A 16,443-nucleotide genomic window follows, 5' to 3' on the forward strand; every position below is an offset into this window, starting at 1 on the left:
TTTTGACCTGAAAGTAAGTTGTACTGTAGCACAGCAAAATCTATATACATAAGGCTCTTCTCTTGTTTTAACAGAACCAAATGGTATTTGCTGGATGGGAATTACAGCCTTTCTGTTCAAAAATCAGAAGTTAATATTTCTACCACATATTTCTTCAGGAAGTTTAGCCCTCACACCTCTATCCTAGACAGCTTTACCCATTTTCCCGTGTCACATACAATTTGTACCCCAAGAACTGCATCAATTTGTATTAACTTAGCATTTTCTTGTTCACCTTTGCAAGTATCTCTGTATCCTGTCAGCCCAGTAAGTGCTTACACCATTCCACTGCAGCAGTCTCATCCTCTTCTTTCTAACTGTTATGATGAACACATGTTCCATTTGAATTTTTTTTTCTTATCCCTTCCCCATCCCCAAATATAAGATGAAAGTTTTTTATAATTGTTTAATCAAGATGCCTTTTGAAACACTTGATTCTAACTGTATACAGGGATCTCCAGAGGACACCAGAAGTCTTAGGTAAGAACACCACTAAAAATCCAATTTACCTGCTCCTTTACCCAAAAATCTTGCACACTTCTTAATGAAATTAACAAAGACAAAAATTCTTTAGACATTAAAAATACAAACCCAAGAACACCACAAACTTAATTTCCACTACAAAATCAGTTTAGTCTTTTCTTGTTATACAGGGGTCACCCGTTGGAAATTGCACAAAATGCACAGGATATATCTTTAAATTACTCATAATCACCTTAAACTGCACTCAATCAGCATTGCAATATGTCATCTTACAGACACAGAAAAGTTCAAAAGGAAAAGCACATGAAAAAGCAGACTACCAAGAGCACTATTGTTAAAACTACACCAGAAAGCTTAATATTTCAGTACTGTATATGTTAAAATAAACAACATACACAGGTGATGAAAGCCAGTCTCTGAAAAATTTATTATTCTGTTAGACCAAGTTTACACTCAGGATGAATTCTCAAGCTTTGTGCCATTAGGAAGTTTTACTAGGTTTATAGTGGAAATAAAAACAGAAATAAAAATAGATTACAATCCCAAAATACAGGCTGTACTTTGAGTATGATCCACAGGCTTGCTTTTCCTTTTAAATCTATACATTTCCTCCTGCCTCCAGCAATCAAATCTTTTTAAATCTTTGTAAAAAGCTGCCCAGATTGTCTGTTTTCCTTTTTAAAATCAAATATTTTGAAATATGAAGTTGAACAGACTCATATAACCTGTACTAGTTCAGCTTTACTTCCACAAAACCATCCTACTGGAATTGTACAGCTTTCAGAGATTTATGGCACTAGTTTCATGATACTGCTCTTCTTGCCTCATTTCCTCATTGAACCTATTTCTATTTTCTCCTCCAATTCATGCCATTGGTATTTATCCCACTGTATCTTCTTTGCATAAGATGGGCATAAAGAGAAGATATGGTTGATATACTAGGATGATTATTTTTCAAAGCAGTAAAGCTTAGCCTGGTGAATTTGCACTTGACATTACAAAATTAAATTCTTGGAACAGGACTGGTTTGTAAATTGTACTATAGAAAGCAAGAGTGAGCACTGAATGCTCTAAGCCTCAAATTATAAAGTAGTAGCAAGAATTATACTTGTCAGGTCAAGTCATAACTACTGGAAATCAATTGTTTAGTTCAATATGAACAGAAACATTTCCTAATTTTGCTAAGTTTGAAATAGTTTCCATCCTCTTTCTGACCACAATGCATTTACATAAATGGTTCAAGTTTGCCTCAGTGTTAATTTTTACGCATTACCTAATACAAGAACATTTGCCATTTAATGTGCAGCACTGGCCTTATCCTCACCCATTTAGATGCTGTTCTTCTCTACCTATTATATGGATTAATGACTGATTTCGGTATTGAGTTTTAAGAGCTACTCCTCAATATATTCAATATCTCAAATAAATTATGTAACAACAATAAATTACAGCTTTTCTCACAAGCATTCCATCTTAAATGAATAATAATCTAGATACAGATATTTGGTCAGCTTTTTCTGACACAGACTGCCAAGAGTTTTCCCAGAATTTTGAACTTAGTAGTAGCCCACTTAATGATCTGTTGTGAAAGGCAGAAGAAACTCATGCCTATGAGTTATTTGGTTTTCAGGACAGAGGGGAGAGGAGAGGAAATAAATAAAAATATAAAAGTACCAAAACTGATTTTATCTGCTTCAACATTTACACTTGAAACAATAGAAACATATACTGTTATTAAAACTGGACTTACACTCATATTCCTGTCCCAGATCTGGATCGAGCCATCTTGACAACCAGCTGCAATAAGTTTCCCATCTCTGCTGTATGTGCAAGTCGTAGGAATCACCCGTTTACCTTGAACTGATCGTGGCTTAAATACACTTTTGTGCTTTTTTTCATTGTTAACATCCCAAGTCCTCACAGTTCTGAAAAAAGAGTTTAAAAAAAGAGTTGTTTTTGATACTGTTAATATATATAAAATAGTTCTTCTTGTGATAACACCAAACACCTTTTCCAGCACAGATGGCATATAATATTGTTCAAATTAAGCTGTAATGGCAAAATAGCATTTAAGATATGAGGACAACTTTTCAAGTAAGAAACATCATGTTCACTAAAATGCATCTGAAGTTCAAAAAAAATTTTAAAACACACAAAAAAAACCCAAACCAAAACACTTTTTCCCCAAACTCTCATGAAAATACTTAAATAACTTAGAATTTGGAAGATAAGAAAAATTTAATACACAGGTACTACATAATCTCCACTGCCACTGGAAATCAAGAAGTGGAAAGTATTCAGTTCTCTACAATGAATGAACACTTCAGGAAATAGGCATGGAATGCTTATCCATAACTTAAACAGATTTCTTAACTATTCAGACAACAACAACTGAATATTCTGCTTTTAACTGGCTGGTTATTCTTCACACTTCATTTTTAAAAGTCATTTTAAACCTTAATTGTAATTTTACTGTAGTTCTATTCCACTAATCCTGAAGGTCTTAAGAGTTCTGTTATAAAAGTGTTCTTCAGATATTTTAGAATGACTCATTTATGCAATATTGTTTTTTCAAGTTGAGTTTTTCCCACATTATTAGCAAAACAAATACATCCTTTCTCCTTCTAATGGAAAAAGACTATCTGCCTGGATCTTCACTGTTCCTTAGATACAGAAAAACATCCAAATGAGAGAGAACTAAAACACTATACAGGTGGACCCTTTAAACTGTCTTAGATACAAATGTTTTCTGTCCATTTAATATGTTGAGGTCTTTCCATATAAAAATTCAAAACTCTTCTGGCATCTAATGCAGAGAAGAGTTTCAGAATTTGGCAAAGCAAGGAAGATCATTCATTTAGAAAGAAAAAGTCTCAAGGTTCTCAAGACAACCCCATTTGTTTAGACTATACAAACATTGCCTATGATCCAACAGCACATAATTCACTGGTCTCTAGCAAAGCAAATACAACTTTAACAGAGGCTGCCCTTTCTCCACAATGAGACAAGATACCACAGCACAACATTAGGAACTTCCATCAGAGCTACAAGACCAGACAGGCCACAGAGCTGACCTATAAATAATTCTAGAACAAAACAGACATGAAAATGAGCTGGACATACCTCAGAGAGGTTACAATTAATTGCACATTTAATGACAGTAATGAGAAACCGGTAACTGGAACTTAGAATGAGTAAGTAGAATTAATCTCCTGTTGTCCATAATAAAGCCAAGGTTAGTTTAATTTTTCAAAGTCTTCAAATCTCCTGTCTGTAAGGCACCACTTCATTGCTCTCTTTGGAGCTCTCGCATAAGACATTCAAGTGTTTTGATGATTAGACTGGATTTGAGGTTCTGTCTGGTTTGTTGTTTGGTGGTTTTAGCTATTATTTTTATTTTAAATGAAGCATTATATCACAATTATGATTAGGTTGATTAGAAGATCTTCAAAAATTACTTTCATCATCAACCATTATATATGATTCTGAAATTCCCTTTTTCATCTTCTTGCGTTGTCAATAATCACCTCAGTCTCCTGCCTTTCATTCTCACTTTCTCCCACAGTGATATCTGCTCAAAACTTGAGTCTTTTTCCATTCCTTTTACTTCATAATATTCAATTCCTCCAAAATCTCATTTGACTGTCCTATACCTTCAGCTTCTCTTCTTCCTTCAGTGGTGCCCATCACCTACTGTTCTGTCCTCTCTTACAGTGCAAGTTCCCAAGCACTGCCTTGGCACACCCCTTCTCAGATGGTGCATCTGTAAACACAGTTATGTGCAGGGAAGTTCAGAGCCTGCCTTCCCCTTTCATTCCAGATGCTTCACAAGGATCTCAGATGTAATTCCAGAAACAATCTATTGAGAATCCTTTACCATCCTAATTCTTTATTTCTGCTGGCATTGAATGACTTTTTTTAAGCCTTCAGTTTCCACTTTTTAGGGCTCAATATCCTGTCAAAACCTCAGAAATTGGCTACACTAAGAACATACTGAAACCTTTTTATCATTTTATCTTTCCACTGTAAAGGAAGAAGATGCACCTGTATACTCTTATTCCTCACAAAATCCATTCGAAGAAGTATGAGCCCTAAATCAGCTGTAATATAAGCAGGTCAATTGAAAAATCCAAGTTCTCTGAACTGCTGCTTCTGCTGCAGACAGTTGGCCACAATCCCACACATGAGTTACATGCCCTGTCAAAAATGCCCACATAGCCTATAGTATATATTTAATATTCCCTCAAAGTTTTCTTAATGTTCTCATACTGAACATATGTTTGCTGTTGCCTTGCTGCTACTGAACGTAATGAAAAAAAATTTCTACTGAAGTAAATATTTTGTAAGAAACCACCTATATATTAGTTACAAATCTGTCAGTCATTCCCAGAGAGCCCTCAATTCTTGAGCTAAGACTGAGCTCTTTAATGTCTTCTTTCACATAAGATTTTTTAAGTATTTTTATTCTTTATGGAAACACTTCCTATTTTAAAATGGCCATCTTATTGCAAACACATCTCATAATACTATGTGCAAACTTTCAGCTTAGCATGGTTTCTGACTGAATCACCACCAACTAAAACATGAGGAGTCATTTGTAAAGTATGTATGTTTTATATTTTCCCTCAGACCAGTTATAGAGTAGAAGAAGGGATCACTGAAGGACCCTAGAGACATACCTTGACTGGAATGAAAGAAGGTTTACACTGGACATTAGAAAGAATCTCTTCACAGAAAGGGTGATTAGACACTGGAATGGGTTGCCCCAGGAGGTGGTAGAGTCACCATCCTTGGAGGTGTTTAAGGAAAGAGTGGAAATTGCACTGAGTGCCATGGTCTGGCTGACCATGGTGGTGTTGGGCCACAGTCTAGAATCAATCCCAGAGGCCTTTTCCAACCTAACTGATCCTGTGGCTGGACATGCCCCGGCCATGGCACTCACAGCCCAGAGAGCCAAACGTGTCCTGGGCTGCATCCAGAGCCCCGTGGGCAGCAGGGGAGGGAGGGGATTCTGCCCCTCTGCTCTGCTCTGCTGAGACCCAGCTGGAGCATCCAGAGCTGGGGTCTCTGCATAAAAAAGACATGGAACTATTGGAGTGAGTCCAGAGGAAGCAACAATGAGGATCGGGGCCTGGAGCACAACTCCTATGAGAAAATGAGAGAGCTGGGTCTGCTCAGACAGGAAAAGAGAAGGCTCTGTGGGGACCGAAAGCAACTTCAGGTACTAAAAGGGAGCTTGTAAAAGAGAAGGAAAGTGATTTTTACACAAGCAGATAATGATAGCACAAAGGGGAACAGTTTAAACTGAAGGAGGAGAGATTTAGGATCAATATTAGGAATGAATCCTTTATTGTGACAATGCGAGAAACTGGCATAGGTTGCCCAGAGAAGTTGTGGATGTCACATCCTTAGAAATGTTCAAGATATGCTTGGCCAAGGATCTGAGCAACCTGGTCTAGTGGGTGGCATCCCTGAACTTGGCTGGAAGAGAGGGGAGTTTGGAATTAGACAACCTCTTCAGTCTCTTCCATCCCAAACCATCCTGTGATACTGTGACTAACATCTAACTCCTCCCATTGTAGTCAGAAGGAAAGGAGATAAAAAGGTAAAGAAGCATAGAAACCCAAACCATTTACTTTCAGGTAATATGTCTTTAAATTGGCATTATGGCAAAAATATATGGACTGCTTCCATATATTGTCTCCCCTTCTGCTACTGACCCTCAATCAGCATACCATATAACAGTCAACTCAGGATACATTACGTGTAATTATGACTCTGGGGTTTTCTTTTGAAATATTTTGTACCATTTAATGATTTCCTCTTCCTCAGATATAATGAAAAAATAAATGAGATTATATTACAGAAGTTCTATTTTTATTTCCTAAGTTCTCTGAGATCAGTCTGTTGCTTGTGTTGAAATGAGTAAAAACTTTTACCCCTGCATCAATCAGATAATTTCCAGGACACTCATTTCGTTCAAAAAAACTCTCTTCCTAAGAGTATCTCCTCAGAAGTAAAAAAGTGGGAGATGAAACAATAACAGTTTTATGCTCTATGTTGCACCACTTAGCAGAAGTGTAATATTAATATTTATCTGTTGATAGGCAGAATCAAGGTATTTTTGAACTCAAGTAAAAACAAAAGAAAAACATTTCCTGAATGAGTCTTTTTTCCCACATGAGAACAAACTATGTTTAATGAAAGTTTTTTCTTTCTAGACATAGGGATTTTTTTGAACTATACTTTTAACATATACTGTTTTTTGCTCATTACATCAAGTTTTAATACATTGAACGATAAGCAGTCCCATCGACATTTATGATTTCTCTTTCACAAATTCCTTTTCAATTCAAATATCCATGAAAAAGGCTTCACATACACATGTTTAAATTTAACTTTTTAAATGATGGTTTCCACATCTGCAAAACAGATTTTGCAAAAGTGATCTTGTAAAGTTCTTATATTTGCCAAGAGCAATTCAAAGCAACTTGGATTAGGAGGGGAATGTTCTTTTGGAAAGGTACTGTGGATATTTTCGTGACCACTGAGAAGTTAAATGACACATAATAAACAACTAATTTAATTACTGAGGTTCAAGTGGAGGTTTTGGCAGGTTTTTTCCTCAAAAAATGTTTTTTCTTTATTTTTCTCCCTTTTTCTCATGTTCTTATGATGTTATTGCTAAGTTAAAATTTCTAATAAAATTAATTATTGGCAATGCCACTGCATTACACAAATTATTATAGTTATGTAGCTGCATTTCCCAGACTGCAAGCACAGAAAATTTCTCTGTCATGAGTCAGACAGACACTGTCCTAATACAATCAGTTGAAATTCAAGAACTGAACCAATGCTTACTTCAAAAGCCAGACCAGCCAAATTCCACTAAGCTTTTTCATCCATCCCACCTCCTCTATTTCTACTGGACTGGAAAACTGTGGCACAATGTTGAATTTTATTGGCATTTAATATGTTAAGTCTACTCTGAATAAATAGGTGCATTTTTATCACTTGAAATAAAAAAGAAGCAAAGAGTACACTATTGTTAAAAGTACAGATCAGACTTAATGTTGTACATCTTATAATCTAATGATAGTGCCCACCTTTGCAATGTATTATAGTGCCTACCTGTGTAATATAAGGTTGCAAAGCTGTAACATACTTCAAAATCATCATATAAATACAGTGGCAATGGAATTGATCATGCCAGTACAAGATGACACCAAATAATCAGTGACAGAAAACACATTTTTGAAGTGTTAAATTAAGACTCTTTTTATATACAAAAAAGCAACTGATCCTACAGTAAGAGTTTTTTTTAATCTCTTTAATGACATAAGACACACATATATACAAGGGAATGAAATTAAGAAACTTATTAATATGATGGAAAATTGCATAAAGCAGAACATGTAAAGAGGTTAGTTAAAAAATAGCTGCAAAGTTCTATTAAGATGTACTTCTTGCATATGGAGGTGCAACATTATGTCAGCAAGAAAACTTTCATATTGTGCTCTTTTTGCCCTCTCTCAGCAGAAGTTATAATCTTCTTCTGTTGGGCACATGGGACCCAAGGAAGGTTGAGTCACCTGCCAGGCAATGAAAAAGTTTGTATACACAACAGGTCAAGAAATCCAGAGAAAGTTTCCATACTTGGAAACTTATGAAAGGAAACAATGAAAACTATATAGAAACTATAAAAAGGAAACTTTGAAACTATGAAAGGAACTGCCAAAAATATGGACACAACTTAGTAATTCGTAACAATTCCACTTTTCTGTCACTTCAATAAACCCTAGATACATAAAGCCAAAGAGAAGCATTTAAGAGAGTAAAAAAAAGAAGTATGTGATATAAAGTAAATGAGCTAAGCAACCGTGAAAACATATTCTTCCATATTTTCAAATTATGTGGGCATCCTTTTTTTGACAGGAGAAATTACCATCATTTGTATGTACAAAGTACAAATCTGCAAAGTACACTATTTGTATTCACCAGAGCAGCTGAATCTTAATTACTGGGATGGAGTAGATTAAAACCTAATAATAATGGATGGGAACTGCTCCCATTCTCCAGTGTGAAGGAACCAAAACTCAACCAACTCAAAATGACACATAAGCATGTCTGAGAGAGCATGAAGAATAGGTGTTCTGAATTCTGAATTCTGCTGATGGGCAATATATGCAACATTTGAGGAAAACTAAATTAGAAGAGGAGACAAATAACTGTAATATTAGCTCAGCTAAGAACTCAGAACCAATGCAGTGCTGTGCAGCATATTCATGGAAGGAAAACAGCATCAATTACTAGTGAGTTATGATATACAGTCACTGCTGACAGCCATTCAGACACAAAGGGTTACCCACCAATATGTCTGTGGGACCCTTTAAAGGTTATACCGTAAAGACACAGTAGAATACCTATTGACAGAACCTCTAACTTATGGCATAAAGAGTTTGTTTTTAGTGAAATCAAAGATCACAAGCCTTCTGGACTGAGTAATTTTTGCTTTTTCCCAGACTAAACCACTGGGTCAGGCTAACAATACAAAAAGGCACTCAAAAATTTAAGAGTAGAAACAAATTTCCTAGAAACAAGTAAGCAGTTAACATAATACACATCTTTTACATTTCTTTTAATCATTAGATCCTGTACATAAAATGGTATCATATTTGTATATGGATTGCATACCTATTTCAGCTGTTCTCTTCTACATACCTCTACAAAGTGATGGAAAATACATCCCTTGGAATTTTGCACAGATATTTTTTTAAAGTAATTAATTCAAAACCTGAAGATTCCCTCAAAGTATCTACAGATCAGTTAATCAAAATTACCAACTCCAAAATTCAGTCATCCTCAAAGATTATAGCAAATATATTTTGCATATCACATTGGCAGAAGAGAATGCCAAAATACTGCAAAGTAAAAACCCAGTTCTACATTTTAAATGTTGTCATTTATTAACTATCAACAACAGCTGTTAAGTTAAAGCTCAAGAAGGAGCACCAAGTAACACAAAGGGAAATATTTTAGAATGGATCATAAAAGAAATTCCAAGATTCTGCTCTATACTGTCTTCCCATCTTTACTGTGAATTTCCCACTGAATTCCCAAAGCAAAATTCAGGTAAATACCTTGCTATACCCAGTCTTCAAAGATTCCGAATGCTTTAATTCAAAACAGTAAGTTTCATCTGGGACCTAAAAGTTTCACAAGATTTTTTTTTCTTTCTAAAAATTCTAAGACAGCCACAATTTGCTTTGAATGTAATTACTACCTTGGAAGACAGTATAGGACATTAATACACAAATCATATACAGAAAGGTCAAGTTCAAAAAGAAAGTAAATGACGGAAATTTTTCAATAAGAAAAAAAAAAGAACAACGATACTACATGTCTATTTCATTAACAGTTAATAGTAAGTTCCAATGCAGTTACTGATGTTCAGCAGAATTTTCCTCACATCAAAACAAATACTCTGAACATAAATAAAACAAAAGGTTTTGTGGGAGAGACTTTATAACCTCAGAAGAAAACATAAGAAGAGTTATTATGGGAAAGAAAATACAAGCAGAAAAAAAGGCTGAGAAGGAATATGAAAGTGAAAAGTAAATCAACTATGTAAAATTGAAACAAATAGAAATAAGATGACTGCTGGACAGAGAGCAGTACTTGAGGGTATGCAGGCATGCAATACTAGTAAGAATCTTCCCTTCTAAGCAAGGAGGATTAGTATTCAACATACATGGTATATTCAGTGCTGCTTAGAACACAGAAAAATAGAAGAAATCTAAAAACATTGACTGCATTCTGAAGACAGAATAATTGTTAGGGGATGAGGTCAGAATGGGGCAATCCCCCATCTCACCAAATCAAACCAACACCTTCAAGAACCTATGCATAAAACACATGAAAGGGAAATTATGCTACTGAGAGGACTTATTACTGAGAGGAGACTGCACTTAAATGCATTCAAATTCTGTAGAAGATGAATTGGAGGCAAATCACTCAGGCATTAAAAAACAAACAAACAAAACTCCAAAAAGACAACCAAATAAAAAAAACCCTAATCTGAAATCCAACACTCAAACATGCTCCAGAGGTCTGTTTAAAATCCCAAAAATGGTCTCTTCTGCCTGAGAAAATGGTCTCCAAATTGAAGGTGTATATACTGTACTGAAAATGAAAGCTGCAGGGCTAATAGTTTAATTAAAAATAATTCATTTAGGGGTTCCAGTCTGTGTTGTTGTGATGGTTTCTTTCTCAAAAACTTTTTTTCTTAAGTTTAACTCCTGGATTCTGTCTGTTTGCCTTCCTCCCAACAGCCAATGTACAGGCGAAAACTGAACATGACCATCATGCTCCAGTTCCTAAAAGCCTTTCTCCCTTAGAATTTCCTTAAATATTAAACTATTTTCCTTTCATTTTTCCTTGAAATACATTTCATTGTGTTAGTGATAAATATTTGGGCAGCTAAACTGCACTAAGAGAAAAAAGTCTTGCTGGTTTGGAATTATCTTCTCCCTGGGAATGACAGCTAATTTGCTTTGTTTCTCATTGATGATGTCTTCACATACAAATCTGACTGAAGAAAAAGGTTGTTTATCTTTGCATCAACCATTAAGATGGCAATCATGGATGTCTGCACTAAAGTATATCATTTCTTTAGTTCAAATCAGCAAGGTACCTTAAGGCAAGTCTTCAGGAAACCATGCACTAACTAGGTTAGAGAACTATCCCCTGAAGATATTTTATTCCAATGAGTAACAGATTCATTCATTTTAATGAAGGATACTGAGCACTGTAAGGAGTCAATATCCTTTTGAATTAATAATAATTCAAAGTCTACGTTAATGCTGTGCTATTTTAAAAACCTGTGCACTGCTGTTTTCCTGAGACTGGATAGCACTTTACACACACTAAGTCCTTCATTTACTATTCCTGCAACATCTAACTTAAATATCATTATTTCTACACAGAACATTAGATAAATTACAGGTATTATGTGATTCAATTCTGCAAGTTGTGACAGTGAAAGTAGATACAATTTTGTGCCATTTTCCAAATAGGGCAAGCAGGCAATGAACTGAGATCTCATCTCCCACTTAGAAAAGATAAATTGGGATGTAATCAATCTCCCTAGGGGGCACATCTGATTAAGACCAAAGGGGAAGACTTCTGCTAAAGAACATCTTGACAGTTCAAGTAACTGTCACCTGCATAAACTGAAATGACTCAAGAGCAGTCTTGCGTGATACTGCGAAAGGTGGAGGGGGTTAACCACTAGGAAAACAGGATGCTCTCTGAAGAGCTGATTAGTCATGGCTATAAAATAGCTAAGACTCACTTGGATCTCAAGTTTTTTTTTCACTCCAATAATTTAAATTGGAAGTAACACTCAGCTGAACTCTTCATTACACCAGCAAAAAATCAACTGAAATTAAAACAGTCAAGGATTAAAAAGCTGACTCTACAAGCTTCAGTTTTAACTAGTTTTGCTGTAATCTTAGATCTCATGCAGACAATTTTCTCCAGGCCCAGTACCAACAAACTGCAATCTAACAAAGGTAAGCAGCTAAAGGGTGCAAATTGTAAGTCTTAACTGTATTTTGATTTCTGAAGTTACAGAATCTGTTTTAAACAATGTAACGTTTGACTCAGCTACATGGATTACTTATGCACTTTGGGCTACAGAAAATTTTAGAGGCGAGTTTTACTCTGTCTTTATGTATGAAGTACCAATCTTCGTACAGTGTGCAGTGTGATCACATAAAACTTATGACCTACTTATAAAGAGCAGGACAAACTATAGCACATAAGGTAAATACAAATTTAGGTATTTGTACTTATATTTTCTGAAACATCCACCAAAGTCTAAGACACTTCCCTCATCCTCACATGAATTCAGAAAGGGAAAGAGCTACTCCTCAAGAAAACAAATTACAGTTTTAGCCTCAGAACTCCAGAGAGACATGATACAGTCCCACATCTGTCTGGAAAACCATAGAGAATATTTTTTCATATATCATCACCATGGTCTGCTCATAATACTTACACTACTGAGAAAGCGCCTGTATTTTTTTCTTACTTTTGTGTAAAGGTAAAAGTTAAAAGCAATAGATTAGTAGACAAAATAGTATTGAATTTTATGATTCTCAAGGATAAACAATAAGGCATTAATGTTCCCTTATTAATTATACTCTCCCCGCGGGGTAAAATTGTGAGGATTTTGCTGAGTTTAATATGTGTAGAATTAAAAATAGTAAAGGCAGGACATAAATAAGAAAATACTATTAACAATCTTGTTTTCATTTCAAATGAAAAAAACAGCAGAGAAGTGACTTTTTTCATAGCTTAATTTGATAAAAATATCTAACAGCTTTAGAGTTCGAATACGTTACTTGTAGTCCTCTAGTCTTCCATTTGCTTGAAGCCCAGATATTTCTGACTGTTCAGAAATTCACCTTTTAGCTCACTACACAGCGTGCTGCTACCTGAGCAACCTGATCTGAGTTAGATTTGCACTAAGCAGGGAATTGAAACAGATGACCTCCATATGTCCTCTTCAACCTAAATTATTCTATGACTACAGACAGCTCAAAAGGGTATTCTACCATGCATTTAGAACATATGAATACTCCTGGCAGAGACCCACACTTCTTATGGCTAAAATTCTATGAACCAAAAAGAATCTGCTCAAAAGCAAGTAAGAATAGAACTAAGTCCAGAATCACAACAAAAAAATACAAATGTCACCAGCATCTCCAATTTTAAGAGCTACTGGGAGACAGAAAAATCTGAGACTGAGAGAGATTGGAAAATCTGCAAAACCTCCAGCTTCAACTTATGTCCATTGTCCTGAATCCTGCAAAGACATGTCTTCATGTTGTATGCCTCCACTTCCTAACTGCATGCACGAGCATTTAAAGTACCCACTCACACACCACAGCAATCAAATTTTAACTTGCATCTGAGAGCACTCCTACAGAGGTCAATCAAGCAGCAGGAAAAATTCTCAATATTTTTGTTTGTTTTTCCCCAGCTAGAATTCATGGATGCTTAATACTTCAGCTACTCTTTAAGTGAGTGCAAATGCCCACCTCTATCTTTTCTTTTTACCCAGGGCATCAGCAAAATTTTTAATTCTTACTTTCTTAGAATCACGGAATATCTCAGATTAGAAAGGGCCCATCGGGATCATTGTTCCTTGCAGATCTACATAAAACTAAACCACCTGACTATGAGCTGCAATCAGATGCTCACTGAACACTGCCAGGCTTCATGGCAACCCCAGCCAGTTCCCTGGGGAATCTCTTACAGGGACCAACCATGTTCTCAGTGAAGAACCTTTTCCTAGTGTCCAGGCTGAACTTCCACTGATGAACTTTCCTCATGTCCTGCCACTGGAGACCAGAGAGATGAGACTGGCACCTTCCACCAGCTGCCCCACAAGAGGAAGGTAAACATTCCTCTCCTCCAGGCTGAACAAGCTCAGCAACTTCAGCAGCTCCTTATATGTCCTATCCTCAAGACCCTTCTCTATTTTGGTCCCACTTCTGCACTCTTACAATTCAGTGTCCTTATGTCCTTATCCTGTGGCACCCAAAACTGTCCCCAGGACTCAAGGTGAGGCCTCACAGTGCAGACCAATAATTTAGCATATTTTGGTCCTACGTTTCCTCTGCACTGTAGGAAGTTTCCCTTTTGATTTAAATTTTTAATTCTTAGGATGATCTACCTGACGCTGTGTGCATCCTTTAAAAATTAATTTATGCCGTAAAAATGTCAATTGAAAAAAGCCCTCAAATGTAAGCTCTTACCATTTACACTGCAAATCTTATTGCAGCAGCTAACATTTGAATCAAGAAAAACTTCAGCAAAAATATTAATGTAAACGCACATAGTTTATAAAGACAAAAATAGCTTTACTAACCCTTTTGTAAACATACGGCTTTCAGCAAGGGCCAGTACAGTCATTATTCAAACTCTTCTTAACCAGGCCTGCTCATTTGCTGTACTCTCTTAATCAGCTCTGCACCGTGTATGTATCTATAAACAGATAAGTTAGTCTAGGAGAAGTCATCCTCATGGATCTGTAATGGACTTCACACCTTTAGATATGTTGAGACAAACTGCACTATGCCAGTGCAGTGCAAATTACTAAACATCTGTGAGACAACCCAACTTTTTTGATAAAGGCACTCTTGTATTACAAACAAGTCTCCAGAGAAAGTTTTTCCGAAGACTTAAATTATGACTTATCAGGAGATTTTAATAAGAGTGACTTAACTTTAACCCTACAAAACCACAATGATACCTCTTCCTGCAAAATACCATGGTTCTGCACCAAAGGATGAGAATTCTACTGTTCCAGAAACAGAAGAAAGAAAAAAACTCACCACAACTTAACATAATTGATATACATAATTCCTAAGCCTCACTTTTGCAAACAACTGAATTGCTATGTCTGAAAAAAAAAAATAAAACATCAACTTTGAGAGGATAAATAAAGTGGATATAAAAATCCCCCTAAGTAATTTGATCTTCACAAATGCCAATTCTGCTTTATTTTTACCTCATGCAACTCTTGAGAACAAGTTTTTAGGCAATGCGCATGGCATTTCAATGTAAGTATTTAAACAGTAACAAATTACATAAAATACTGGTTAAACCAGGTTTGCATGGAAGCAAAAAATGTTATATTTACATAGGTGAACACTGAGATAAAGACTTAAAACCTCTAACTGACAGAATACTTAAATATCACTAATAAAATTACTTTATTTTGGGACCAGGTACCAGGTACAGACTATTAGTTCCTTATTCTTGGTGTTCATTTGTGTGCATGCACACATACATCAGGTTTCTCTGAAACCATTAACATTTTGTTTCTTCATGCACCTCTAGCTTTCCCTTTGTCTGAATTTTATGACTGTTGCACTAGTCACAAATATTTGATATTTACTTCTAAGTAATATCATCTGTAACAGTCTGGGAGTGCCTCATTTGATTTCCAATTCACAGTCATTGCAAGAAATAAAGCTTCTTAGGCTTACTACCTTTAAGTCTAACTAGATTATGGCACTAAAAGTACATGGAATACATTTAAGTTACATTTCATACCATGATGTACTTTTCCAAAAAATGTGGGTGAATCTTTCACATTTCTAACACCTTCAGAAACTTTGCAGTATTTTCTACTTTTCCAACACCTTACACTCTTGAAAATGGCAGACTTCATGAGTACTTCAGCTTTCACTTGAAAGTACCATGAACTTGAAGTATTATTAAGTTCCAACTATAGGCTCAGAAACAAGAAAAACAAGTAACCAACTTGTTAAATATTTATTTGCATTTTGAACTTTTTTATCTATCTACTTGAATTTCTACTTGGTATTGCCCAGTAAGTTACCATCTGTTTGTTTCATTGCTAAATCAGACATTTGAATGTAACCTGATGAAGAGGTTCTTCAAACCAAGCCACTGTCTTTCTAACAAAGCAGATGAGGAATGTTCACAGTATTCATTCCACCAATCCTGTCATAAGGGTACCAGCCTTCAGAAGAAGGTTTAAAAAAATAGAGCTTCCAAGTGGAACAGCTAATTTAAAACTACATTGACTTTTCCTCAAAATATCCAAATCTGTGAAACTAAATTATAATGCTGCAATTTTTCATGTACAGTGCTCTGTATATGAGCTCTGTAATGACTCTCTAAGAGTCTATTAATGTCATCTAGATCCTTCTAAATGGGTGTTTGGCTCAAAACCAAGCCATTCTAGAGTCACAGTGAGACATCACTCAATGGCCAATCTTCATGTAAATCAATGTGAGTTGTGTAAAAATGTAAGATACATCCTTCATTTACTTGAAAATGTTTTTAGAGCAAACAAGTCATGACCATGGACTCTGGTCC

At 35.6% G+C, this 16,443-nt stretch overlaps 1 protein-coding gene across 1 annotated transcript in view; it reads right to left on the reverse strand.

The window, feature by feature from the left end:
- Positions 1-16,443, reverse strand: part of WDR70 (WD repeat domain 70) — a 132,042-nt gene that overhangs the window by 53,942 nt on the left and 61,657 nt on the right. The window contains exon 10 of the mRNA XM_058827661.1: positions 2,273-2,447. Coding sequence (XP_058683644.1) covers positions 2,273-2,447 — 175 coding nt within the window. The remainder of the gene's footprint in view (positions 1-2,272; positions 2,448-16,443) is intronic.

This window comes from Poecile atricapillus, chromosome Z (assembly GCF_030490865.1).
Source record: "Poecile atricapillus isolate bPoeAtr1 chromosome Z, bPoeAtr1.hap1, whole genome shotgun sequence".
Lineage (NCBI taxonomy): Eukaryota > Metazoa > Chordata > Aves > Passeriformes > Paridae > Poecile > Poecile atricapillus.